This window comes from Orcinus orca, chromosome 2 (assembly GCF_937001465.1).
Source record: "Orcinus orca chromosome 2, mOrcOrc1.1, whole genome shotgun sequence".
Classification (NCBI taxonomy): Eukaryota; Metazoa; Chordata; class Mammalia; order Artiodactyla; family Delphinidae; genus Orcinus; species Orcinus orca.
The window spans coordinates 190,328,463-190,356,353 of record NC_064560.1 but is presented as its reverse complement, the minus strand read 5'-3'; the positions used below and the strand labels follow the sequence as shown (position 1 = coordinate 190,356,353).

Genomic DNA, 27,891 nt, shown 5'->3' with positions numbered 1-27,891 from the left:
CTCAGCCTATGATTCTTGAACAGCCACGGGTGGCAGGGTTTAGCTAGGGCTGTGGCTGCCTGGCGCACTGCTACGTCAAGGCTCTGGGGCCTAGTGTGCGTTCCTCAGGACTGTCCACGGTGTGTGGTTTTCTGTGAGCGCTAATGAACAGGCAGGTATTCTGAGTGGTGCCAGGAAGGCTTTGACTCAGAGACATTGGGTCCTGGCCTCAGTGGATTACAGGCTTCGGTGGTCTGCCCAGAAGATTTGTTAGTTGTCCACCCGGAAAACTCTGCTCAGCCCGGCTCATGACCTCGTCCTCACCTGCGGCTGCCCTCCCAGCGACCGGTCTCGCTCTCGGCAGAAGCATATACTGTGCCTCTGAAGGTGGGATCGCTGGCGACACCGCTGCAGTGTTAATCCTCCCTCCACGGGCCCATTCCTTCACCCAGCAGTGTCCACAGCGGCCCTTCTGTGCGTCGGGCACGCGTCCTTCCCTTGATGCCACGCGGATCCTCCTCCCAGAGGCCGCTGTGGACTCCGGCGTCCGGCCATGCCATTTGTTTGCTCTCCTAAGAAGTGTCTGTCTTCAGTTGTGTTCGTTTGTCTTGATCCCAGATTGGGGACAGATGCAGACTGGCCCAGTGTGGTGGTCCCTGGGGGCCTTTGAGTGAAGAGTGAAGCGGGATGCAGACCCTGGGGTGATGGGGGAAGCAGATGGGCCTGCAGCCTTTCCTTTTTTTTGCTTTTCCTTGTGCTGCCACCAGACGCAGTGTGCCTGGCCTCACGGGCTGAACCACCAGGCTAAAGTCCTCTAGGCTAAAGACTTGGCCTGGCAGAACATGAGAAAGGCTTACTTTTTTCCCTTTTAACATAAGTTTTAAAAGAAGGTTTTTAGATCTGAGAAAATGTAAATTTTTTTCACGTCACAAAATTATTTAGTGACACCAAGATTCTAAGATTCTAAGGCGTCTGATTCCCAGTATAGTTTTCATTCCACTAAACCTCCATGACTTGGTGCTTAAGGAAAGGTTCAACATCACCACATGGTAACTGTGTGCCCACGTAAAAGTACCCAGTCTTTTTTGTTTTATGTAAATAAATAGCTAATGGAAAATTTAAAAAAAAATTTTTTTTTTAAAGAATGAACCTGAGTGATCCTGGCTAGAGCTAGAAGTGAGATGCTTTTTTTTTTAACCCAGGTTTGCTATGCCTGTTTCACTGACTAGAAACTAGAGGGCTCTGGAGCCAGATGGTGTGGGTTCAGGTCCCATCCTGGCTACCTCCTAGCTGGGGGAGCCTGGGCAAGGTACTGAGGTTCTCTGAGCCTGAGTTTCTCTGTCTATCAAATGGGGCTGCTAATAGGACTTACTATATAGGGTTGTTGTGAGGAATATAGCGTCAGTTGCTGCAAGGTGTAGGACATTGTCCTGCACTTGGTGAGCGTTTAGGAAAAGTTAGCTGCTATCATTATTACTGTTGTAATTATCAATAATAGTAACACATCCTAGCATCTTGCCAGGACACACTTGCCAGGTGTCAAGACTTGAGGAACTAGAAGCTTCCCGACTTTCACCTCCCACTTGGTGTGGAAGGAGCTCGTTAAAAGGCCAGCCTTTGTGCCATCAGCTGAACGCTCTGGGTGCCAGTCCTGCTCTCAGGAAGAGCCAGAAGGAGTGAGATTCTGCTGAGTAAGCCCAAGGTCACCCCCTTTCCTATGAAAGCCCCCACGAGTCATTTTTAACAGCTACAGGAAGTCATTTGAGTTCTTCCTCAGCACGCGCCTGGTGGCTGAGTGTTAACTGAAACACCCTGATTCGTGGGCTTCTGGGAACCTTCTTGGAGAGTTCTGTGCGTGGCGTGTGGGGTTCATCTTGAGTGCCCACGCTTCTCTACTTCTAGAACCAAGTGATAATCAGGATTCTGAAGTCCCATTGGGGTATTTAGCACAAAAGGTGGTTGTAATTCCCAAGTGATCGCCGCCGTGATCGGTGGTGGTGGCTCCCAGGGCCGTGGAGGTGGTCGTGGTGGAATTGGGCCCCGTTTTCCACTTTATTTATTTATTTTTTGGTGGTACGCGGGCCTCTCACTGCTGTGGGCTCTCCCGTTGCGGAGCACAGGCTCCAGACGCGCAGACTCAGCGGCCATGGCTCACGGGCCCAGCCACTCCGCGGCACGTGGGATCTTCCCGGACCAGGGCACGAACCCGCGTCCCCTGCATCGGCAGGTGGACTCTCAACCACTGCGCCACCAGGGAAAGGCCCCGTTTTCCACTTTTGATCCACTCCACGTGGGAAGCTGGAGTCCCGGACCGGGTAAGCACAAGGCAGGCCACACTGCAGAGCAGGGACTGCAACCCAGGGCCTTGCTGTTTAGTCCAGTGCTCGCTTTCTCTCCGTGCCCACCTTTTTTTTTTTTTTTTTTTTAAATTGAAGTATAATATATACAGAGAAAAGTGTGCATATTGTGAATAGCTTGATGAATTTTTGCTACACACAGATACACCGTGTACCGAGCACCCGATGAAGCAGTAGAGCAGTGCCGCTCCCCTGAGCCCGGCCCAGCCCAGCCCTGCCTGGCTCTGCCCTGCCCTTTTCCTCTCCTTCCTCAGCCTTGGGCAGTGGGCTCCCTTCCTACTCCCAGTGCAGAGCTCCTGTCCTGCCCCGTGACATTCTCTTCCCGGGGTGGGGAACAGGGCCACTGGAGAGAAGGAAGCCAGTTACCAAACCAAGAGATGGACTTTCTCCAATAAACTGGGCGCCGTCAATTCCCTATTCCACGAATGGCTTCCAACCTGGTCCCCACCCCCCGCCACTGGTCCTGGCCAGCAGGATTTTGGTGAAATTCTCCCTCCAGGCTGCAGGTGAACGCGCAGAATGCTTGGCAGGGAGCCGGTGCTGAGCTCACCCAGCCCTGCACGCGCCCCTTGTTAGCATTCGCCGTGCTGTTCCCTGCCCTGCCTCCGCCGGAGATTGACAGCACCCCAAGAACAGGGCATCAGGCTCGCTCCCGCTCTGGGGCTTGCATAAGCGCCTGCTGGATGTGAACCCACGAAGCCATCTTTCAAACAACCGGCCACCCAGAGACCCAGTAGGAGACTCTGCTCGTTCGTGGGAGGTCCAGGCAGCTCCCAGCCTCTCCATCCTCCTCCCACCGCTGGCCCCAGGCTTCGGTCCTCTGTTTCCTATTCTAGACCTGCCCTACTGAGTTGTGGACAGATGAGGACTGAGCTTACAGAGGCCCCACATAGTAAGTGGGGAAAGCAGGAATTTACGCGGGTCTGGCAGCCTCCAACTCCTTCCTACGCGTGAGACCTCTTCCCAGCAATGGCCTTCACTTGGCAGAAGAGGAAGCTGAGACCCAGAGAGGAGACGGGGCTCCCAGCACTCTGTGGTGGCCCTTCCTCCATCCTAGCTCGCCTTCCTCCAGAGGCGTAGATTTCCAGAGCCGTCCATCAAACCTGAATTCCCAGTCCTGCCGTCGGGGTTAGAGGCTAGGCTGTGCCCGGCTGGGCTCTCAGGGGCACACGGCCCAGCGGGCAGCCTTCCAGCTGCTGGGTCCCGAGCGTGATGAGGTGAGGCCGTGCCCGGGCACTCCCTCGCTCCAGAGCACCAGGTCCAAGGCAGGTGGCATCCTGGACCCACATAAGCGCCTGCTGTTAATGCTGGCCGGTTTACCTATTTTTTCTTGCTTGTACTTTTGGTATCATGCCTAAGAAACCATTGTCTAATCCAAGGTCACAAAGATTTACACCAGTGTGTTCTTCTAAGAGAGTTATAGTTTTAGCTCTTACCTCATAGGATTTTTATGTTAAGAGAAATAGGACTTGCCCACCGCTTTACCCAGTGGCGTGCGTGTAGCCAGTCCTGGGTAAATGGTAGCTGCTGCTATTCTAAATTATTATCAATTATGATTATTTATTATCATCTTTACCATGAGTAACTCTCATTGTGTTTCCCATCTGGGTGGCGGCCTCCTGCTCCTTCCTGAAAGATGGTGTTGCTGTTCGGACTCATTTCTGGCACAATTGTGGGTGCAGGGAGTTGAAGAAAGGGAGGACCTCATTACTTTCCCCACTCCCTCCATTTCCCCCCAAACTTTTTGTTTTGGGAAATTTAAAAATGCTTGGGAGGATGCTGCAGTGCACTCCCCGTACGTCACCCAGCTTCACGAGTCAGCAGGTCGTGGCCGCTGTGCTTTCACCTGTGCCTCACCTACTTCTTCTTTTTTTTTTTTTTTTTTTTTTGCGGTACGCGGGCCTCTCACTGTTGTGGCCTCTCCCGTTGCGGAGCACAGGCTCCGGACGCGCAGGCTCAGCGGCCATGGCTCACGGGCCCAGCCACTCCGCGGCACGTGGGATCTTCCCGGACCGGGGCACGAACCCGTGTCCCCTGCAGGCGGACTCTCAACCACTGCGCCACCAGGGAAGCCCCCTCACCTACTTCTTTCCCTGTGCCCGGTTATTGTGAAGCAGATGCTAGACATCATATTTAATCTGTAAATTGTTTTAGTACACATCTCTGAAAAATGAGTCATTCCTTTTTTTTTTTAATTGAAGTGTAAGTTGATTTACAATTTGTTGATCTCTGCTGTACAGCAAAGCAATTCAGTTGCACATATATATACATCCTTTAGTATTCTTTTCCATTATGGTCTATCACAGGATATTGAATATAGTTCCCTGTGCTACCACTTCCTAGAAAGAGACCTGCGGTGTTTTGGGGGAGTGGGCCAGAGCCCTGTTACCTCCTGAGGATCCGGGGGTGCCTTTGCTGCTTCCCTGTGAGGAGCGGGCTGGCCAGCTGCAGCTGGGCTCTGTCAGGACCTGAGCTGTCTGCAGAGGGTTGCTCGCTGGGCCGGGGACCGTGTCATGCTCTGGTTGCTCCCCGCAAGTGCAGAGGTGGCCCGCCCCCCTGTCTGCCAGGCAACGGGCTCAGAGATCTTAGGTCGGGTTGGGCCCTAAGGGTCTGTGTGCTGTAGAACCATGAGAATCCTTTTTGTTTTTGTATCTACCAACTCTTTTCTTTTTTTTTTTTCGTTCTTTCTTTTTTCAAAATTTATTTTGGCTGCACCGTGCAGCTCTCAGGATCTCGGTTCCCCAACCAGGGACTGAACCGGGGCCATGGCCGTGAAAGAGCTGAGTCCTGGGGCTTCCCTGGTGGCGCGGTGGTTGAGAGTCTGCCTGCTAATGCAGGGGACACGGGTTCGAGCCCTGGTCTGGGAGGATCCCACATGCCGCGGAGCAACTACGTCCGTGAGCCACAGCTGCTGAGCCTGCGCGTCTGGAGCCTGTGCTCTGCAATGAGAGAGGCCGCGATGGTGAGAGGCCCGCGCACTGCGATGAAGAGTAGCCTCCGCTTGCCACAACTAGAGAAAGCCCTCGCAGAGAAACGAAGACCCAACACAGCAAAAAAATAAAATAAATTAATTAATAAATTCCTACCCCCAACACCTTAAAAAAAAAAAGAAAGAGCTGAGTCCTAACCATTAGACCACCAGGGAACTCCCACTACCAACTCTTTTCATATCTGTCACTGTCATCTCGTTGTCCATGGCAGCTCCCTGAGATAGGTTTTATTCACAATGTACGTTTACACACAGGAAATGAAATGTCAGAGATTAATTCCAGTTTCTTCTTCACAGACATAAGGTGGCAGAGGCAGGATTTGAACTTGGGACTCCCACCTGCATTTTCTATTAGCTGAGAGCAAATCCTTGTGTCCCACTCCTTCTCCTTTCCTGGCCATACATGGAACTGCGGAGGAAATGGTATCTCTCATGTTCATCTCGGTTCATCTCTCATTCGACTCAGATTCTCAGTGGGGAAAACTTGACCCCTGCCCACTCCTCCCCAGCCCAGCAGAGGGCCCGGTGCCCCCTCTTGGCGTCATCACCCCATGGGCCTCGGGGGGCGGGGGCACCTGGCCCATCTGTGCTCCTTTGTCAGTATTCTCTAGACTTCTTCCTGGCCCTGCTGACCCCGAGCTATATATCTCTGCGTTTCCCTTGCTTTAGCTGCTTAAAGCCAGACTCTTCCTTGTGAACTTCCAGGATCCCTTTCTAGGTGTTTCGAGGCAGGCTGTCTAACAGAACATGTGTTTACCGTTTGCCATGGAGACGGTTTGGGCCTTTCTTCCTCGAGTGGTGATAAAACGGTAACAGGGCGCTCACCCTTCCAGCAATTTGTTTGGCAATTCTAAGAGACCTGTGGAAAATGCATGAAGCCTGCGATACAATAGATAAACTGAAAGGCTCGGAAGAAAACCCGCCTGTGGATAATGGGGCGATTGGAAAAACTCTTTCTTGGCCCTCTCCGTCCTCGTCCCAAAAGAGATCATGCTTAGGAATAATTCCTCTGTTAATTCTGATGCTTTCATCCCGGGTCGAAAGCTTGTTGGTGCCTGCTTGTCACATCTTCCCTCCTTTGGTTTCTTCTAGCTTCTTTGGCTTCAATTCACGTCTAAATGAGTCTGAGTTCTCTCAATAAAGGCCGCTGCCCTAATGCACAAAAGTGGAACCAGAACCAGCTTTGTGTTATCTGCCAACCATGTGGACATTCTTCTCGGTAGTGCGGTGGGGACATCTGAGGGCGGGTCGTGGTGTACTGGACCTCGGTGGCTGGGGGAGAATTGGGCCAGCCCGTCGAAGCAACGTCTCTGATGTCGCCTTCCTTTTGAAGGAAAGCAGTGAGCTTGTGTGTGTCCCTGCCATTACCTGTAATGCCTCTACCGGTGGCTGCCCGTCCTGTTCTAGAACAGCCCCATGTGTGTGGCCTTGAAGTGTGTCTCCTAAACACTCCTCCTAGGTTTCTCCAACTTATACTCGCAACTCACAGACAAGGAAACCGAGACGAGAGAAACCCAATGGCTCACCCGAGGTGACAGCGGAAGGTGATCGCAGCGGGAGACTGGGTTTCTTCTTTTCTTTCTTTCTTTTCTTTTTTTTTTTTGCAGTACGCGGGCCTCTCATTGTTGTGGCCTCTCCCGTTGCGGAGCACAGGCTCCGGACGCGCAGGCTCAGCGGCCATGGCGCACGGGCCCAGCCGCTCCGCGGCATGTGGGATCTTCCCGGACGGGGGCACGAACCCATGTCCCCTGCACCGGCAGGCGGACTCTCAACCACTGCGCCACCAGGGAAGCCCTGAGACTGGGTTTCTTGACTCTCAGTCCCTTGTTCTTCCCTCTGTACTGCACTGCTTCCTGGCAGTGGGTGGTGAGGGCATTGCAGTGCTTTCAATTCATAGCCCAGAACGTGAATTCATTGGCCAGATCCGGTAGGGGAAAACCTAGAAGGCTGTCATTCGTCCAGTGTTGTTTGCACCCTGCACGATGCCCTGAGCGCTGTGGATGCTGTGAAGTTTGTTGAGTGGATGACCTTTTAACATGAGGACATTAACATGATTTCGGTCATATATGTCGATCTTGGTGTCTCACGAACGACATGCTCTTGTGGCAGTGTAGATCTGGTTCAAAGGAACAAGCTCCGGTAAAGGAACAGTGCCGATGGGGAGAGTTGCCTCTGGGGAGCCCACAGCAGAGAGGTTCGGTACCCTGAAGTGAGGCTGTAGGAGAGAGAACCTATCCAAGTTATATCCTTGGATAGACCTTCCTTACAGACATCTCTCACCTCGTTCCCACGTCCCCTGAGGGTGCCAGACGTGGGCCCTCCTGCATCGGCTGCCTGCTTGTTCTGTACGAGCAGGGCAGTGGGCCAGGCTCTCAGGAGGAGGAGGAAGTCGCGAAGGCAGCTTCTGTTCTGCATTTGGGTCTGCAGATGCACGTGCTGGGAGAGGACCTTCTGCGGCGAGAGCGTGTAGGCCCTGTGGCGTTTACAGGTGTGAGGACGGGAAGAAGGCCTCCCCAGATGCGTGCACTGGCCACCCCTCAGGGACGGAGACTTCTTTTAAACATCCAGAGAAAAAGACACCAATAAGCTCATAACCAGCTACTTTGGTATGAAACATAAGGCAGCAACAGATTTCAGAGAGGTAGATATGAATCTCTGGCTTTTGTGTTGAGAGCTCTTAAAAATGATTACTAGGAACCAAAATAGGTTCACCAGGGGAAAGAAAATCCCAAATGGAGCGTTCTTTTTTCTGATAAGGTTTACTAGAAGAGAAGCATTATGGCTTTTGCTCCTGGCCTCTGCTGACCTTGCTGACAGATCTTGTGGAATGGGCCGGGAGGGGTGAATTAAGCTGGTGTATTTATTCCCTGGGGCTCCCGTAACAAAGTTCCACAAACTAAGTGGCCTAAAACAACAGACATTCATTCTCTCACGGTTAAGGAGGCTGGAAGTCTAAAATCAAGGTGTCTGCAGGATTGGTTCCTTCTGGAGACTGAGGGGGAATCTGCTGGTGGCCGGTGGTCCTTGGCCATCCTTGCCTTGTAGCTGAGCTCGGTCACCGTCTTCATCTTCCCACAGCCTTCTCCCTGTGTGTCTCTGTGTCCAGATTTTCCTCGTCTTGGAGATACCAGTCAATGGATGAGGGTCCATCCTAATCCTGTATAACCGCATGTTAACTCGATTCCATCTGTAAAGACATTTCCAAATAAGGTCATGTTCACAGGGACCCGGGGTTAGGACTTGAACAGGTCCGGGGGTGGGTGTGCACAGTTCAACCCACAGTAACAACAACAGCTAGTGAATGGCCTTCCCTACACCCAGCCTTGTCTCTGAGCCCCTCTCCTGTTCCAGCATCCCCCATTTGTGTCCATAGAACCATGGAGTTTTAGAGCCAGAGGGATGGTCTCATTTACTTTGTCTTCCTGACAGTCTGCTCTAGCCCCCTGTTGTGACTTGGAGCTCTTGGAGTCACAGAGGTGTCTCATGGCAGCCCAAGATCCCCGAGTTCTTTTCCTGGACACATCTTGCTCTGTCTTCTGTTGAATTACATTGCAAATAATGGTTTCTTGTTCCTCATGTGCCTTAACGTTATTTCCCCAAGAAGATTGTAACTTCCTTAAAGACTAACCTTATCGTAGTTCTGCTTGCATTTCCATGGTCTACCATGAAGCTACTGGGTATTAATAAGCACTTACTGGAGTGAGCACCTGCGGGCCGGGTGGCTGCCCCATGGCGAGTGTCTCATCACCTTCCCACAGACCTACTGAATCCTGGCATCCCACTCTCCCCAGCCCTGCCTCAGAAACCTTCTCAGCGCAGGGTGCTGGCCACTCACTGAGCAAATCCCGCCGTGGAGCAGATCGGGTTTTAGGTGAGGCTTTATCCAGGAGTTGAACAAGCTGACCAGAACCGAGTTGTTCTCCTTTTCTCGGCTCTGTTTTCTCACTTTGGGCTCCATCAGCCCTCTCTCCTTCAGATCCCAGGATGACTGCTCCCAGCTGCCCGGTCTCCCAGCTTCCTCTTGTCCTCAGGGAGGGACAGTGCTCCTGTCCCAGCATTTCCAACAACAGCGCTGAGCCTGCCTCTGATTGAATGGACTCGGGTCACATGTCCTCTCCTGAGCCGGCAGCCCCAGGAGGTGGAACATGCTGATTGGCCTGACCAAAGTCACGTGATCCCAGTGGGGCTGAGTGGGTAGAGGCAGTTTCCGGAGACCAGGTGTTGCCTCAGCCAGAGGTCAGGGCTGGTGGGGGGATGGAGAACAGAGATGGATGTGGGGATGGCGCGCGGGATGCAGTCTTGCTTGTCACCCTCGTTTCAGCATCAGTCTTCCCTCTCTAACCGGAAGGCGTGTTCTTTCCTCTCAGGAATACATTGATGCCCACCCTGAGACCATTGTCCTGGACCCCCTTCCCGCCATCAGAACCCTGCTTGACCGGTCCAAGTCCTATGAGCTCATCCGGAAGATCGAGGCCTACATGAAAGGTACGGACGTGAGTGGACACAAGGTGGTCATTGCGTGGGGTGGGAGGAGGGACGGGGGTCCGGTCTTTTTAAGCACTTTGACACAGGAAGCAGCTGTACGTTCTGGGGAGGGCCTTTCCTTCTCCCTCTGTGGCCAGCAGAGTTAGGAAGTAAAAGTCCTAGGGTGCTCTCTTTGGGAGACTGGCTCCAACCACTTCAAGTTTTGTTGTCTTAAACCCACGAGTGCTGATGAAGTATCCAGATAAGACAGTGGTTAGAGAGCAGAAGTGCGTGTAGAATAGCTCAGCGGCAGGCGGGCAAGTGGAGTTACGTAACCGGGCGAAAGAGACAAACAGAGAAATTGAAGGGCCTTTGATCAAACACATGGAGATATGTAATGTGGCGGCTGGACCTTGCGGGGTACGCTCTGTTCTCGCAGGCGGGAGCCCCCCTCTCAGCTGCGGGAGCGTCTCCTGCCAGCTGCGGGCCCCTGCCCCTGAGGACTCATCCTCCCCACGTCCCAGGGCAGGGCAGCTCCAGAGAAGTCAGGCTGCCTTTCCAAGGTGTTTGTTTATGTGAGAAGGGCTTTTTGGAAAGATTCACGTTCACAGTAACCTCCTAGCTCTGCCCCCTGGTCCAGGCGTTCCCTGCTGAGAGTTCTTGTTTCACTTTAAGAGAAAGTGCTTTGCCTGGGCCTTGGGGCTGCGTGAGAATCCGTCCTAGAGGCAGGAGAGGCAGCCCTTGTTCCTGCCATCCAGACCACATGTGTGTGGCCTACAGGGGCTGCCTTGACCCCTGACCTGGATGGTGACTTGGCCCCAGGTGTTGTTCACGTAATGGTTGGACCAGTGGGTGCTTTGGCTCACAGGACCAGCGTGGGGATAATGAGCGCAGGATTTATTGGGTACGTGCTGTGTGCCCAGCACCGGGCTCAGCCTTCTTCTTACAGTCTCTCTTCGGGTGCTTATTTATAAAGGTGGGCCGGATCATCCGTCCTCCCTGTTTTGCACAGGAGGCTCTGAGAGGTTAACAGGGATGCCAGCATCACCCAAGCCTGTAAGCTGCAGAGCTAGAATCTAGCCACGTCTCTCTGACTCAGGCTCCCCAGCTCCTAACCCCTAAGCTTGACTTTCATGTCCATAGTCAGAGGGCCCCGGATCTAGCAAGCACCTGGCATGGATGCAGTCATGGACCCTGGTCAGGAGAATTGGTGAGTGCTTGGTTCTCTAAGGAACCTGCCCTGTGCAAGAGCTGGCTGGTGGACCTGGCTGTCCTGGAAGAGGTCTTGAGGCATTTTGCCCTGGGCGCCTGGCCGTCACCAGGAGACAACATGGACATGACATTCTTGGGGGGCCCCAAAGCAGGCAGCGTTTTTCAACATGCCAGCATCCTCGCATCCTTGGGTCTGGAGTGGTCAGTGACCGTGTCAGCTTCCGTTCCCTTTGCATTCCTTCCCTGGGTTGAACCAGAACCCCCAGATGAGAAGGAAGATCTATAGTGATGTTTTGGCGGAACGTTGGTTCTGGAAAGGAAATCCACCTTCTCCCAGGAAGTGTGTGTGTTAGATGCCAACTATCTGCGAAGGGACAGGAGATGACAGTATGGGGTCACCCAGGAATGGGAGCCACTGTTCCTGCTCAGCACTTTGCACTGGGAAGCGCTGAGGCATCTGGATTGGATCTTGGAATCTGTCTCCATTTTCATGGGTAGAGAATCAGGGCTGGGATCAAGGGTGAGCTCAGGCCTAGAGTGTGAGCATGCGTGTTCAGCGGGCTGGACTGCAGAGTGCACAGGCAGCAGGGTTGTCACTGGGGGGTGAGTACTGAGGGGGCGAAAGCCTCCCAGACAGGGCGGGGGTGTGAATGAAGCAGGGAGGGAGCTGAAGTGGGGTGCTTGTGTGGACTTGCAGACCATCGGTCAGAGGGGGGACTTCGAACACCTTGGGCAGTTGGGAACTCCATTCGAGAGCAGCCTTTGAAGGTATGGGAGCTGGTGAGTGAGGAGATGAGAGTACATTTCAGACAGGCAGTGCAGACGCGGCCTAGAGGTAGATTTTGATGGTCGTTACTGTTGTGAGGGTGACCTCCCACCCAGCCACAGGTGTGAGGGGCTGGTGACTGGCCCCCAGCGGGGACACAGACAGACCCCACTCAGCTCCAACCCAGCTGAGGTCAGCTCCGGGGCTGCCTGCTAGGGGGCCCAGTGAGAACTTGTTGACCAAACTCTCAAGACCGGCTTGGTCCTGGGCCAGCAGGAATTGTGTGGGTGGGCCGTGACCGCTGCACCCTGGGCTTTCCTTATCGTGCACGCCGAGCCGGGCTGGTATTCTTCCAGGAGCGCAGGCAGAGGCTGGGACTTCCTGGAGCCTTTTCCTGCCCACCCGGGGCGGTACATGCGGAAGCACTGCTGGCTCCCACCTCCCATCCTCCCAGAGGCCAGGCTGCTCCTGGCGCAGATACAGAGAACCTGCTCTGGGAAGCGCATCCCTGGCGCTCCCCTGCCGCACTCCTGCGATTCCTGGAGGCTCGCAGCCCTGTTAGTCCTGCTGTAAAGGGCCGTAATTACCCTTTCAGCTCCTCAGGTACAGCAGTCCAGGTGACACCGCCTTTGTGTTGGGAGAAGGGGCTTGGCAGAAACTCCTGGAGCTGTCGCCACCCCTGTGCCAGCGTGGCTCTCCCTGTCCTCAGAGAGCCTTGGTGGCTGCACAGAAGACAGGGCAGTGGGCGAGGCTGCTGCAGGGAGGTGACAGGGCTCCCTGCTCTGCACTGGGGGTGGGCTGGTGGGCTGTGACACATGGGGAGGGTCCCCCGGGGCTAACAGGCAGAGCCCTTGGACCGAGGGTCCACGCTCGGGCCATCCATCGCTGCACAGAGCATCAGCTGTGGGGGACAGGTGAGGCCTGCTGCCCGGAGCTTCCAGCCTCACCTGTCTGAGGACCTGGGCGGCTCTGTGTGGTTGGCGCCATCTCAGTTCCACGCTCCCAGAGCTTATCTTTTCCTAATTCAGAGCCTGGAGGGGAGGCAGGGTCCTTCCGGCTGCAGACGTGTCAGCCTGAAACCCGCTGACAAAGTTGCTGCCATAGCAGAGACCTGGAGGGTGGATGAAATGAGATGGACTTCGTTTCTCTCTCACGTAAAAGCCCAGAGGAAGGCTGGCCGGTGCTGGCGAGTGACGGCGGGGACCTAGGCTTCCCCCAGCTCGTTGTTCTTCTGGCGTGGCCCTCCTGGTCCAAGGTGGTGCTGAAACTCTCACCACCACATCTACAGTCTAGACGTTAGGATGGAGAGGGGACTAAGATAAAGGGAGCAAAGGGAAACAGCCCTAGGTATCTTCTAAGGAAAAATTCTGGAAGCTACAGTGATGTTCTTTCATACCTCAGTGGTCAGAACCGAGTTACAAACTGAGCTGCAAGGGAATCGGGGAAAGTGGTCTTTATTCTGGGCAACCATGTGGCCAGCTAACATTTGGGAGCCCCGTCACCATGGCAGAACAGGGAGGATGAGTTTGGGGCACAACTAGCTGTCCGCCTTCCCCTCCGGGGAGTGGGTTCCTGCCTGCGGCATCCATGGGTGAATGGCTCTTGGAATGACCTTCCCCCTTCCAGCTGGCCAGGGTGGGTGGCCTCAGCAGCACGTTCCTTCCACATAACAGCTCATACGACATGAGGTCAGTAGGCTGACGGAGTGATCCACCCAGAGTGCCTGGGCCCCAGGTTTCCCTAACAGGTGATTGCTTCTGGGCGGGGCTGCACCCACACCCTTTAGCCAGAGGCAGAGATGGCACTAAACCTGGATCCAGTTCAAACCAAGTACAGGAGCCTCCCGGAAGTTGAACACTGCCTGCTGCCGGCTTGCGGGGAGCGGGAGGCTGCGTCACCAGCCAAGATTGCTGGACACGCATCTGCAGGCCTCTTCTCTCGTGGGCACCTGCTTGCCGCATAGGGCCGGGGTTTTGAGGTGGGAGCCCCGAGACCAAGGCCTGGCTCTGCCGCCCTAGGACAAGTGATCCTGGGCAAGGCTCTAGCCGACTCCTGAACTGGCCGGAGCGATGGGCGAGAAAGCCGGGCTGTGATTGGAGATTGTGGGTTTGTGTCCTTGGCCCTGGGGGCAGCAGGTGGTGGAGGGTCTCAGGCCACAGGGCAAAGGGCCCAGAGGCCCTTCCAAGACGGCTGCCGATGAGGTGTGGCTGCCCCGGCAGCTCCCACACATGCGCTCTGGGGGTGACAGATGGCCGTCCGGACGCCGGGCCTCCCTGGGGACGGGGGGTGCACACCGCAGATCGAGCGCCTCTGCCTGTGGTTTTCTGGGAGTTTAATCAGGGCTCATCTTGCAGGCCGCTTGGAGGCTGGATTGAAATGGAGTAATCCAGACACCAAGCAAAGAGAAAATGACATTCCGCAGAGCCTGGGAGACACGATCCCCGCAGAGCAGCCGCCGCGGGGTGGGGGTGTGTGGTCGAGTCGGGGGGTCTCACTCAGAGGTGGGGGCCGGCTGTCCGCCCTTGGTGAGCTGCAGAGGGCCGTGGGTGGGAGAGGAGAGAGCGGGAGGGGCCTTGGAGTCAAGGCCTGGGCCCCAGGTCTGCCCGTGTCCCCAGTGTTGTGATGCCTGCAGGTCACCGTTCCTCTAGGGCCGCTTTGTCAGCGCTCAGGGGGCACCCCGACTGCATGCCAAGCACTGTATTAGCTGGTTTAATCCTTACGATGACCCTGTGAGACGGGCAGTACTGTCACCACCCCGTAGCGGTGAGGATGCTGTATCCATTGAATCTAGTTGGTTAAGGCCGCAGAGCTACTAGGGGCAGAGCTGGGGTTTGAACCCACGCCATCTGGGTGGGTTCTTAGCCAGTGGTTCCCGAATCCGGCTCCCGGCCTGACGAGGAGGGGTCGAGGCCACAATGGATGCAGTGTGGGCTCCGGCCCTGCTGCTCTTGATCCGCCAGCTGGCACTGCCCCCGGGTGCCCTCTGGTGTCCAGACGATGGCATTGTCCAGACAAGATCCCTGCTTCAGTCGTGGAGTCTCTGCCCCGTGTGGTTATTGAGGAAACAAAAGTCCTGTCCCTTCTGAGAACAGTGGTACATTGTAATGGAAGAGAGCAGGCTTTGGCCCTGACAAGCCTGGGCTGAAATCTCAGCCCCACTGGTGCGGCCTGGGCAGTCACTGGCCCTCTCGGAGTCGTTTGCTCATCTATGATGCGCGGTTATCATCACCTCGGGGGAGGTGTGGGGAAGGTCTGGCCCTGTCCACTGCAGCAGGTGTGGCCCAGAGTTGGGCGCCCGGTGCTCTCAGCTCCTCCCCTTCGTCCCACAGGGTGCCCGGGGTTTGGGTGGGAGGCACGTGGCAGAAGCTGGTAGTTAGTAGCAGGGCCTGGAGTCTCGGAGGACAAAGAGGAGAGGGGTGTAGCCCCCCGAGTCAGGATTAGTTTCCAGCTCCGATTTTGTGCAGGAGGCTGGAGTTTTGGAGTAACCCACCAGGACGATGCTTCGCACACCTGTCGGGTGGGCCTGTGAGGAGCTGGCCCCTGTGGCACCTACCGGCCCTGGGGCTCCCCGGGTGTCAGCCTGCCCACGTCACGGGGCCGAGGGGTCAGGCGTGAGGGAGGACCGGCGCCAGGCCAGGCCTGGACACACTGCCGGAGCGGGTGGCCACGGAAGAGGCTCGGGCCCCGTGGGCTGACAAGGAGGCCGGGGCCTTTGCCTGGGTGCTCCGTGCCTGATTCCACTCCAGGACTTTGGGGCATTTGGGAGAAACATTGTCCTCGTTCCCACGTCAGCCACTTCCAGCCATGCAGGCAGAGACCCCGCGTCCAGATGGAGGTGCGGGGTCTGCAGAGCAGGGTGGTAGTGGAGCACCGCCTGTCGGCCAGGCCGAGGTGGGCCCCGTGTCAACGTTAGGAGGCAGCTGGTCCTGAACCTGGCCCTGCCCCGGGGCCTGAGTCAGTCCTGAGCCCTGGCGAGTCTCCCATCTGTCACCTGCACGGAGGAGGTAAACGCCCCCGCCCAGGGTGTCGTGAGGAGAGCACGTAGGGCCGGCCTGGCCCTGGGTGGGCGGCTTCTCCTCCCCTTGTTGCTAACCCTCCCGAGGGGGCTGTAATGATCCCCTTTTTCAGTTGAGAAAAGAGAGGCTCTGGACGAGATGCCAGACTTCCTGCTCATCTGCTGGCACATGGAGATGCTCGGGCCTGTCCGGCGCCTTACACAGACCCTGCTGGGAGCCCCTGTTTCCTCCTGACCCACAGACCCGCCCTCTCAGGAGGCACTCCCGAGTGACCCCCCCCCCCACCAACCCAGGCCCTGATGGCTCCTCCAGGCCTGTCCCTGCAGCCCCTGCCTGTGCAAGGCTGACCTGGGCCAGTAGGTGGGCCAGACGCTGTCTTTGTGACCTCTGGCTCCCTTTCCCCTTGTTGAGTTGACTGACCCCTGCAGACTCGAGATCCCCAGAGCCTTCTTCCCCCTTCACACGCAGTCTCCCAGTGCCCAGGTGAGAAATCTCAACATCTCTTCCCCGGGACATGATAGGGCAGACGGATGCTCAAACACACCTGTTGGTCAAGGTTGATCAGAAAGTACTAGACACCAGTCATTTACACTTCAGTGTGAATGTAAGACCCACCTAGTGTCTTTCCAGCCAAAAGATTTTTTTTTCTTTTTTTTTTTTTTGCGGTACGCGGGCCTCTCACTGTTGTGGCCTCTCCCGTTGCAGAGCACAGGCTCCGGACGCGCAGGCTCAGCGGGCATGGCTCACAGGCCCAGCCGCTCCGCGGCATGTGGGATCTTCCTGGACCGGGGCATGAACCCGCGTCCCCTGCATCGGCAGATGGACTCTCAACCACTGTACCACCAGGAAAGCCCCCGAAAGAGATCTTGAGCTCTTGATGCCCCCAAACTGTTCTCCATATCTTAAAGATGAGGAGAGAGGCCCAGAGAGGTGGGAGGACTGACCATTGGCCACTCTGTGCCTCCAGCTCAGTCCAGGGGACACACGCCTCTGCAGTAGTCTTTTCTACAGAAGCAGTGCTGTAGTGAATCTGGACTCGGATGGCCTGGCTGTGTGCATTTAGGCCAGTTATTTAACTGCACCACGGAGCCTCAGCTTTCCTATCTGTATAATGGGAATAATGATAGCAGCCCCTTCCTCACAGGGTTGTTGTAAGGATTAAACATGGTTATGCATTTAAGGCATAAATACTCAATAGATGGTAATTCTCCTGGGTGACACTGGGTTGTGCTGTTTCAGACCACATGTGGTGTGTTGTGACCCTATGAGTCCTGGGTTCCTGAGATTCTTTTTAGCACCAAATCCATGCTGGCATCCTTGATCGTGACCTCTGTGACCCTGTGACCAGGCCCCTTGGACAGCACTCCCCTCTCCATCATCCTTCCTGAGCACCCACACCCGTGTTTGAAATGCATCATGTGTGTTTATTTTTAATTATATCAGTTTTATGGATTTATTGTAAAGTTCACATTAGCATTCCTCATGTCTGTGATGGATTGGTTCCAGGACCCCCCACGGATACCGAACTCAGGATGCTGGAGTCCCTTACATAAGACGGCGTAGTGTTTGCACAGAATCTACGCACATCCTCCTGTATACTTTATTTTTTTATAGCATTTTATAAATTTATGTATGTATGTATGTATGTATTTATTTTTGGCTGCGTTGGGTCTTTGTTGCTGTGTGCAGGTTTTCTCTAGTTGCAGCGAGCGGGGGCTACTCTTCGTTGCAGTGTGCGGGCTTCTCATTGCGGTGGCTTCTCTTGCTGCGGAGCACAGGCTCTAGGCGCGTGGGTTTCAGTAGTTTGGCATGGGCGCTTTAAAACGCAGGCTCAGTAGTTGTGGCTCGCGGGCTCTAGAGCACAGGCTCAGTAGTTGTGGCACACGGGCTTAGTTGCTCCGCGGCATGTGGGATCTTCCCAGACCAGGGCTAGAACCCGTGTCCCCTGCATTGGCAGGCGGATTCTTAACCACTGAGCCACCAGGGAAGTCCCAGCCTATATACTTTAAATCATCTCTAGATTACTTCTAATACCCAATGCAGTGCAAATTATATGTAAATAGATGTAAATACAATAAAATGCTGTGTAAATATTTGCTGGCACATGACAAATTCAAGTTTTGCTTTTTGGAACTTAATGGAATTTTTTTTCCTGAATATTTCCTATTCGTGGTTGGTTGAACTCCGTGGATACAGAGGGCTGACTGTATACAATTTTTTTAGTATAATTGTCATTTTTAAGTAATTTTAAACTTACCCAAAAAAGGTGCAAAAAATGCTACACAAAGTGCCCGTCTGTATACCTTTGCACAGCTGCGTCCAGTGTCAACATCTTGTGTGACAGTTTATAGTTCTCTAAGCCAGGAAATTCACATCAATAGCAATACGGTTATTAAACAATTTCGCAGCTGTCCCACTGCTACCCTGTTCCTGGCTCAGGATCCAGTCTGGTTGTCCATCTGTGGACTCCGTCCACCTAGAGCGGGGCCGCAGGTTGTTTGTCTTTCATGACCTTGACACTTTGGAGGAGGCTTGACTGTTTATTTTGCTGCATGTCCCTCAATTTGGGGATATCTGATGTTTTCCCCTGAGTAGGTGGAGATTCTGCATTTGGGGCAGGAGCGCCACACCAGCAATACTGTTCCCCCCTCCGGTCAGGAGGACATGACATCAACGTGTCTTCCCACTGGCTAATAGATTATCTGGTCAGAGTTGTGTCTGACATGGTTCTCCTCTGCAAATTTCTGTTTTTCTCTTTGTGTTGGCAGTCATCTCATAAGGAGACACTTTGCCAGTCATCCTGTTTCTTGTCAGACTTTTACCCACTTTTTTTTTTTTTTTAAAGCATCCATTGATGGTTCTTGATGACAGTTGCTGCTATTACGGTTTTTGCCAAATGGTCTTTGTATAGAGGTTTTTTTTTTTTAATAAGTTTATTTATTTATTTATTTTTGGCTGTGTTGGGTCTTTGTTGCTGCACGCAGGCTTTCTCTAGTTGCGGCGAGCGGGGGCTACTCTTCGTTGCAGTGCGCGTGCTTCTTATTGCAGTGGCTTCTCTTGTTGTGGAGCACAGGCTCTAGGCGTGTGGGCTTCAGTAGTTGTGGCACGCGGGCTCAGTAGTTGTGGCTCACAGGCTCTAGAGTGCAGGCTCAGTAGTTGTGGCAAACGGGCTTAGTTGATCCGCGGCATGTGGGATCTTCCCGGACCAGGGCTTGAACCCGTGTCCCCTGCATTGGCAGGCGGATTCTTAACCACTGCACCACCAGGGAAGTCCCTATACAGAGTTTTAAAGAGTGAGTGTGCCTCCCTTCGCTCCAGTTGCACTGGAAAGTGACAGGGACTCCTCGGCCTTCTCAGACATCCATGGTGGGGAGGGGCATCCATGGGGCCCCAGCATGATCTCATTTGTAAACAAAGGCAAAGGCAAAGATGAGAATTAAGAAGGAAAAGGAAAAGTTGGGGGTTGTGTCAGATATGGTGGAGAAATCGGGAGTAGACACGTTTCTTTGCTGCAGGACTTTTCAGAGCCTTTATGTGCTAATATGAATCTTCAGTCTCTCAGAGGCAGGCAAACAGAATTTTACCACCGGTGGAAGTTGCGCTGATAGCTTATATTTACAAGTAGAGAAAAAAAATGCTAATTAAATTGTGACACACCATAAATGATGAGCCACATCTCAGCTTCAGAGATGGAAAATGAAGAAAACAAAAGAAAACAAAATCCACGCCCTAGAATCGATGAAATACAGCAATGTTTACCCTTTTCCACTTAATCAGTTATGGGTCCCCCCTCTTGTTTTTGTTGCGCTTATGGTAAGAGGCCTGGTCCACCCAGCACACCTCAGGAATTGCTGGACTGGATGCCTCCTGAGGGCCGCTCACCCCCAGCCCTGCTCAGATGTGGTCCTGAAGTCCCTCTGTCAGCAGGCAGGGCCCTGATTGCCAGTGGCTCAAATCTGTTTGGCCCGCACCTCTCTTCCCAGAGGCAGCCGCTCTTAAGTATGGAATCCATCCTTCCAGGCTCTTCTCATGCATGTACAAATACATGTGTGCTTAAAAAATGAAAGAAAGAAAAGAAACAGTGTCCTACTACTTGTGTTCTCCTATAACGTGCTTTTTCTCCACTGAACATATGTCTTGGCTTCTTTCTAGGATGAGGACGACTAGGTCTGATCTGCCCTTTTTGATGACAGCATAAGATTTCAGCATGTGAATGAAAAAACCCATAATTTACTCAATTATGCTGGGCTCATAAAGTCATTCCAGTTTGATTTGGATTTTTTCTTTTAACTGAGCTGCAGTAAACACAGGTCTTTGCATAGGTCTGTAAAATTAATCCCTAGAAGTGGAATTTCCCGAAGACCGTTATAAACGTTTCTCACTTTGCAGATATTGCTGGATTGTTCTTCAAAAGGTGTGAACAGGGCTTCCCTGGTGGCGCAGTGGTTGAGAGTCCGCCTGCCGATACAGGGGACACGGGTTCATGCCCCGGTCCGGGAAGATCCCACATGCTGCGGAGCGGCTGGGCCCGTGCGCCATGGCCGCGGAGCCTGTGCTCCGCAACAGTAGAGGCCACAGCAGTGAGAGGCCTGCGTACCACAAAAAAAAAAAAAAAAAGAAGGTTTGAACAAATTTTACTCCTTATAGTGTGTGGCTGCTGGAGAAATGATAACTGTCTTACCTTCATTTGCATTTCTTCCATGATTGGCAAGATTACGCATTTCTTCTTGTGTCTGTTGCCCCTTTGCATTTCTTCTGTGTATGAATTTTTTCATGTTAGTTGCCCATTTTTCTCTTGGGTTGTTGGTCTTTTTCTTACTGATTGGTTAGAGCCCCTTTGGGGGTTAAGGAGATTGTCTTATTGTTTAAATATATGGACTGTTTCGTTGCTGGAAGCTTCATCTTTGCACTGGACCAAGCTAACATTTTCTGTTCTGCTTTTAGAATATGTATGACCAGAGAGAGCACTTCAAATATTATTTTTTAAACGTCTTGAAAACAGCAAAGGCTGCTGCATTTTGGGAGTTGGAGCCGAGTGGGGCAGTGAGCCTTTGGGTCCAGAAGGGGCCATAAATCAGTGCAAACAGCTGCCACAGAGTTAATCCGCGTTTCCAGCAACCGTTTCCACAAGCTGGAATGGGACTCAGGAATGTCCCTGTCTCCACCGGGGCCAGTGTCTAACTTCCACACTCCTGGCCTCGAGCACACTGGGTGCAGATAGCACTCTGTCCCCTCGAGAAGAAACAGGTCCTTAGCTGAGTCAGACGGGATGGAAACTGGTCCAGCTGACCAGGGCCATGTCAGACTGGGGACTGTCAGACCTGTGGCCTGTGTTCCCCTCTGTCCCTGCCCAGAAGCCACCCCCTCCCCCAATTTCGGGCTGGTTCCCCACCTTCCAGTATTTTCGCCAACAGCACACCTGTAGCTGGGGAGCTGAGGATCAGGCTGGTAGCAGGGAGGTAGCAGCTGCAGCAGGGCCTTAGGGGGGCCCCTCAGAAGCCTCCAGGGAGCAGGGTAGGGGCTACAGCCACTGCTGAAATGCACCCATCCCCCTACCCAGTGTCTCCAAATAACACAGTCAAGGTCCCCCTTTGAAAACTTATAATAACCAAGCCTATTAGTTTCCTATTGCTGCATAACAGGTAACTACAAACTGAGTGGCTTTCAACATCCCCCCTTCGTTATCTCACAGTTCAGTAGGTCAGAAGTCTACCTGGCGTGGCTGGTTTCTGGTCTCAGGGTGTCTCAGATGGGAATCAAGGTGTCAGCTGGGCTGCGTTCTCATCCGAAGGCCCCGAGGAAGAGCCCGCTCCCAGGCTCATGCTTGTTGGCAGGAATCACTTCCTTGTGGCTGTAGGACTGAGGTCCCAGCTTCCCTGCTGGCTGTCAGCAAGGGGCCACCCTCTGCTCTTATAGCCCCCCTATTCCTTCTCATGGGCCCCTCCATCTTCAAGCCAGCAAAGGCTGTCCGGCCCTCCCTGTGCCTCAGGCAGCACCAGGCTGGGCCTCTGCACGGCCCACCTGCCGAGCCCTCCCTCACCACGTGAGCAGCAGGGACACAGCATGAGCCTGTCGGCACTCAGGAAGTGCCGCTTCTCTCTGCCTCCCCTCAGGGTCCTGGGGCCGAGCACCGTCCAGGCTGGCTCCTGGGCCCTGAGGCCTCCAGGTTCACCGCCTGGTCTGTGTGGCCGTGGGCCTGGGTGGATGGAACCCTGGCCTCTCCTCACATCCACTGTCCTCATGTGACCTTCTGAGGTGTCAGGCCCCTCTTCCCCTCAGACGCCGTGGGTGAACTGGACGGTGAGTAGTGAGTGCCCGGTCATGCCTGGGGAAGGCTCGCCCCGGCTGCCTCAGCGCCCAGCTCCCGTACACCCTTCACTTTCGGCCTCGCTCAGCCTCCGACTCCGTCTGAGCCCCTTAGTGCCTGAGCCGCGGGCAGGGCCTTCTCTCCTCCCTTTTCCCGGAGCGGGTACCTCAAGGGCCACCTGTGTCCTAGGCCTGATACTCATGAGACAGTCCTAGCTCCTGGGGAGCCCTCACCCCATCGTGGGTTCAGAATGGATGCCCAGGTTGTTGACTGGGCCTCAGCGCGCAAGGAGGAGCAGACCCAATGCCAACTGACGGCAGCCAAGCCGTACGTGGTGCTTCCCCCTGCACGGCCCTCACGGGGACTCATCTAGTCCTCACGTCCTCACAAGGAGCCTAGGGTGTAGGAGCCGGTGTTACCCGCATCTTGCAGATGTGGAAACAGAGGCACAGAGGGGCGGCCAGCCCAGGGGGAAACAGTGGACCTGGGATCGGAACCCAGGCACCCAGCCCACCACTGCATACACCCATGGCCTACGAGGGGCTACGCGGATGAGGATCTGCCTCTCCCAGGATCAGCCCAAAGCCCTGGCAGATTTCCAGGTGGTTCCCATGAGTCAGGCTCCCCAGTCCCCCCATCTCCAGGGCATGCGGCCTCAAGGGCTGGAACTTGAATGACTTAAACAAAACAAAACATATTATTTCAACTTCATGTCATCTGGGGCTGTGAATGGGTCTGAAGAGACAGGATGATGTCACCGTTGTCCAATCGTTTCCACCCTTTTGAAGCCCGACACGAATCCAGCCTCTGTGCCTCAAGGGGGCCTCGGGCTGTAGGGAGAGATGAGTCACCTTTAATAAAGGCAATGCAGAGTGAACTGGAAGTAGGTGCTAGGGGATGCGCGGGGTCAGAGCAGGGGACAGTTCCTGAGTGTCACTGGGGGAATCAGCAGAGGTTCTGACTTATCGAGGTGGGGCGGGGCGGCTTGGGAGCATCCCAGGAAGATGCCTCCTGAGGAGAGAGGGGAGGCGAGGGTAGAGCACTGCCTTGGGGAGCCCTTCCGTGGCCAGGCTGGTGGACGGGACATTATACTGTGGACCGGGGGGGGGGGGGGTGGGCAGGAGAGTCAAGGTAAGGACGCGAAGCGCTCTCCTCACGCCCAGGCCCGGCTCCACTTCAGAGACCCCTTACCCCTTCCATCTCTTCTCGTCCGTGGGCCGGCCATCTGGGCCTTTCCTGGCCGCCGCCTCCTGATCCGGGCCTGCGTCTGCTTTCCCTCCCCGACTTGTCTGTTCTGCATTGCTGGGTGGCTACCATCACCACGAGCCAAAAAGCCACTCGGTTGTTTTCAGAGGGGCTGTCAGGCTAAGACTTCGCTCGCCCAGGATGCACAGACGTCTTTCCCCGTCTAGGATTCGAGAACACGTGGCTCCTGCCCCTAACAGGATGACGGCAGGGGGCAGGTGACTTTGGACAATCAGGCACCAGACGAGGCATGAACACTGGAGTCTGTGGGTTGGCGGGCCAGGCCAGCACTCAAGCCCCATGGCCACAGTCACTAGGGCTGTGCCAGACCAACAGCGCCGCGTGGTGGCCAGTCGAGGAGTTGCAGGCCACCTCCTTTCTTGCCCTGTGCTGGTCAGTTGTGTTCCTCCATGCCCCCCTTTCTCCTTTTGTTTCCGGGCTCACAGCTCACACTTATTCAGTTCATCTCACACACGTGCACTTGTCAGAGAGTTTCCACTGACGGCTGCCGTCTCTGAGCAGCACTGAGCTAGGGGTCAGGCCAGGTCCTGACCCTAAGGAACGTACTGCCTGGTTGCACAGTCAGAACCCAAATGTGTGGAAATTTACTAGGGGACCAGAGATGAGCAAGCAAACAAGGTAGCGACGCAGGAGAGAGATGGTAGTGGAACAGGTGAGACTGCCAGTAGGAGATGCTGGGGAGGTGTCATTGTTAGGAGACAGCTTGTTCCCAGGGGCTTAGGGGAAACTGAGTGACACCGGCTGAGCGGGTTGTTGCCGACTGGTGGGAGGAGGGGCGTCCCAGAGGCGCGTGGGGCGGGGGGTGATGAGGATACCACTGTGTGTGGAGCCGGGCTGTGGCTGGGAATGGTCTTGGCTCTGCCTCCGGGAGGAGCTGGGAAGTGAGTTAGATTTCCAGGGCTGCTACAGCAAAGCGCCACAGACTGGGTGGCTTAAATCACAGAAGTTAATTTTCTCACATTTCTGGAGACTGGAAGTCCAAGGTCCAGGTGCTGGCAGGGCTGGTTTCCTCCGAGGCTTCTCTCCTTGGCTTGTAGGGGGCTGTCTTCTCCCCGTGTCTTGTCACGGTCTTCCCTCTGTCTCCTGTCTCCTCTTCTTAAGGACATGAGTCAGTTGGATTAGGGCCCCCATGTGACCTCGTTTTAACTCAATCCCCTCTTTAAAGGCCGTATCTCCACATAATAGCCACATTCTGAGGTCCTGAGGGTTGGGCCTTCAGCATATGAATTTGGGGGGACACAGTGCAGCCCGTAATGGGAAGGCAAACAGAATCATGTCGCAGGAGCCTGGAAAGGCTCTTCACTCACGTCAGCCTTGGACAGTTATTGAGCTGAGAGCTGCTTCAATATATAGGTTGGAGCTTTAGGAAGATGATCCAGGATCCAGCTGCTGTGTGTAGTTTGGGGTGGATGGTAGGTGAGGTGGGCAGGATGCCAGGAATCCAGTGGTTTGAGGGTGTTGCAGCCACAGTGGGGAAAAGATGGTTCTGGGGTGAGAGAACCAAGAAGGGGGCTCCTTGGTTAACAAACGCCAGCAGCTGGGAGGAAGCCCCAGCCCTGGGCCGCCGCACTTGTTCTGTCTGTCCCGGCGAATCATCCAGGGCTTGAACCTGGGATGGGTCGTGCTGGGCAGGCTGGGGCCACTACAGCTACCCAGACGCCGGGGTGCAGCCGCCCTTCCTGGAGGGAACTGTTTCATAATTTTAAAATACATTTTGTAAACGTGGGGCAGTGGGAGACAACCCTGTGAAGTCGGTACTATTTTTGTTGTCCTCTTTCCCGTGAGGAAGCTGAGGCCGAAGGAAAGTTACTTGGCCAGCGTGGCACAGCTGATATGAGCTGGAGCGGGGATTCAAACCCAGGCACGCCAGGCCCTGGTGAGCCCACAGGAGAGGCCTCCTCCGAGGTGTGGGAGAAGAGGGTGCTCGGAGGAGGGAGGTGGCCTGACCCAGGGCTTGGAGCACGAGCAGGAGCTTCCCAGGCCAGGAAGGAGCTGGAAGAAGGGGCTTGCAGGGCCGAGGGGCCGGCATGTGCAGAGAGGCTCCAGGGCCTGTGAAATCAGGGGGTTAGTTTTCTCAACTCTCAGAAGATTGAGTGAGAGCCGGGACCCTGCCCGTGCCTCCCCTCTCCCGTGCCTGCTGTCAGTGACACGGTGGATCTCCTCACTCTTCCCTCCTGAATAAGGCTCTTTCCTGCCATACAACACAGGCCCCGGGGAATGGGGAGTGGCCCAGGGAAGCAGGGCCGAGCCCAGCTCTGAGAGGCAGCATTTGGTGCCCCGAGCTGGGGGGTCCTGGGCCGAGATGTGAGGGAACCTGCCTTTTTTTTTTTTTTTTTTTTTTGCAGTACGCGAGCCTCTCACTGTTGTGGCCTCTCCCCTTGCGGAGCACAGGCTCCGGACACGCAGGCTCAGTGGGCATGGCTCACGGGCCCAGCCGCTCCATGGCATGTGGGATCTTCCCGGACCGGGGCACGAACCCGTGTCCCCTGCATTGGCAGGCGGACTCTCAACCACTGCGCCACCGGGGAAGCCCGAACCTGCCTTTTGATAAGGGCCACCTCCCTCCGGCCAGGAGAGGCGGGAGCCCAGGCCAGCGCTTCGTTCATTCACTTGTACACTTGTTTGTTGGGGATGCAGCCATGAACGCGGTAGACAAGGCCCCTGCCTGAAAGGTGGAGCCCCAAGTCGAGGCAGCAGCTCTCTGACTGAGGAGGGAGGGTTTGCATGGACTGAAATTTCCGGCCTTCACCGAGGCCCACCGGGATGTCGCCTTCCCCTGAGGAGCCCTCCCTGGTCTCTCCAGGATGCAGTTAGAAGTCTGCACGCGATCCCTAGCGCAGCCCCGCTCTCCTGGGGGTCGGTCTGCTGGCTCATACCTGAGTCACACGCTCCCTCGGCTCTGCCTTCAGCACGCAGGGCTTGGGGTGCACCTGTTGGGAGCCGGGTGAGGGGCCCTTCGCCACCACCCGGCTCCCGGAGGTACCTATGAGCCCAGAGGCTCCCCTGTCGTGTCGTTTGGGGGTGGGGGTGTGAACAGATGGCAACTCCAGGCCCTTACCCACCACACTCCCTGCACCCCCATCCCCGCCAAGGGGGAGGGAGCTGGCTTCTTTAGCTGGCATTTCGCAGCACTTTTTCCTCATCCTTTCAACTCCAGCAAGTAGACGGGAGTGATTCATTATGACCCCCGGTCTGCTGATAGGAGCCCAAGACCTGAAAGGCCACGTGGCTCGCCTGGGCCCAGGGGAGCTGCCGGAACTTGCATGCACGTCTCCGGGCCCCCGTCCAGAGCTTTCGCTCACTGGGTCATGCACGGGCCTCGCCCCCAGCCCCCCACGCCAGCCGGTGTCTCCGGGCCTCGCTCCCTCTGCCGCGGGGCCTGCTCGACCCTGAGTGACCGTGTGTGCGGGGGTGGGACCATTCACTATGTCACCCGTCATCCTCCCTCATGAAAGTACTGCCCAGATTTCTGAAAAAGGGACTGCCTGGGGCTGGGAAGGCATGGTCAAGACCCAGCATTGCTGGTGCCCCAGGAAACTGCCCCCGTCCCTCTGGGAAGCAGCATGACCCTGTGGCAAGAGCGCGGACCCCCTCCTGGGAACGCGGCCTGTGGAAATGACTCATCACAAGCGCAGAGCCTTTTCATGCATGAGAGGTGTTCAGTCCATGGCGGAGGAAGATTGGCACAAACATGAATGTCTGACCCGAGGGGAAGTGTCGCCAGTCAGGTGACCAGGAAATGCAAAACCACGGGAAAATACTGGTGGCAGCAGCATTCAGTAAAAACAATTAAAAAGGAAAGTCCAGTCACAGTCATAGCAAAGTAGATGAACAAGATGCTTCTGCAGGGGAAAGTCCTCCAGAGAAGCCAGTGGCCAGGCTGAGAGGGGACAGCTGTGACAGCTGTCGTCCTTTCAGATGGAACAAACCTGGGTGGGCAGGCCTCGAGGGAGCGGAGTGTGAGGACGCAGCGGTGGCCCGAGGACCCAGGTAGCAGGCAGGCGGCCTGGAATGTGGGACATTGGCGCCCAGGCACACTGACCATAGGCTCCGCGTCTGTCCAGATGTGGCCTAGACGCCCGAGGAGCCGGCCTTGTGCGGAGGGCACTGTCAAAGATCGGTCCCTTCACGCAACAAGTACTTGTTGAGCACCTACTGTGTACCTCAGTGTTCTAGGCACTGGGCCCACAGCAGTGAATAAACCCACCAGCCCCTGCCCTCATGGAGCCAATGTTCTAGACAGGGAGACAGAGCCCTCGAATGTAGTAACTCCTCCCCCTGGCACGTCCCAGGTGAGTCCTCCCCGCTGCCTAGGAGCACGCAGCGGGCTCCAGGCCCTCGGAGCTGCTTCTCTGGCCTGTCTGCAGCTCCTCTCGCCTCAGCACAGCCCTCACTCGTGGGTGTCATTCTCTGGGGCCCTGCCCTGCAAAGGATTCCCACTCTGCATGTCCTTGGGGACTGTCCCTGCCCCAGGTTTTGTTTCCACTGGGTATCATCTGGGTGAAGAAGTTATGCCTGTCTGGGAGAAAAGAACT

General features: G+C 55.2%; 2 protein-coding genes across 6 annotated transcripts in view; one reads left to right on the top strand and one right to left on the bottom strand.

The window, feature by feature from the left end:
* The window catches only part of SLC24A4 (solute carrier family 24 member 4), a 640,065-nt gene that overhangs the window by 84,539 nt on the left and 527,635 nt on the right, over window positions 1-27,891 (bottom strand). The window lies entirely within an intron of this gene.
* ITPK1 (inositol-tetrakisphosphate 1-kinase) overlaps window positions 1-27,891 on the top strand; it is a 162,968-nt gene that overhangs the window by 107,234 nt on the left and 27,843 nt on the right. For all 5 annotated transcript variants that reach the window (XM_033419169.2, XM_033419191.1, XM_004262353.4 and 2 more), the window contains one exon: window positions 9,693-9,810. In XM_033419169.2, coding sequence (XP_033275060.1) covers window positions 9,693-9,810 — 118 coding nt within the window. The remainder of the gene's footprint in view (window positions 1-9,692; window positions 9,811-27,891) is intronic.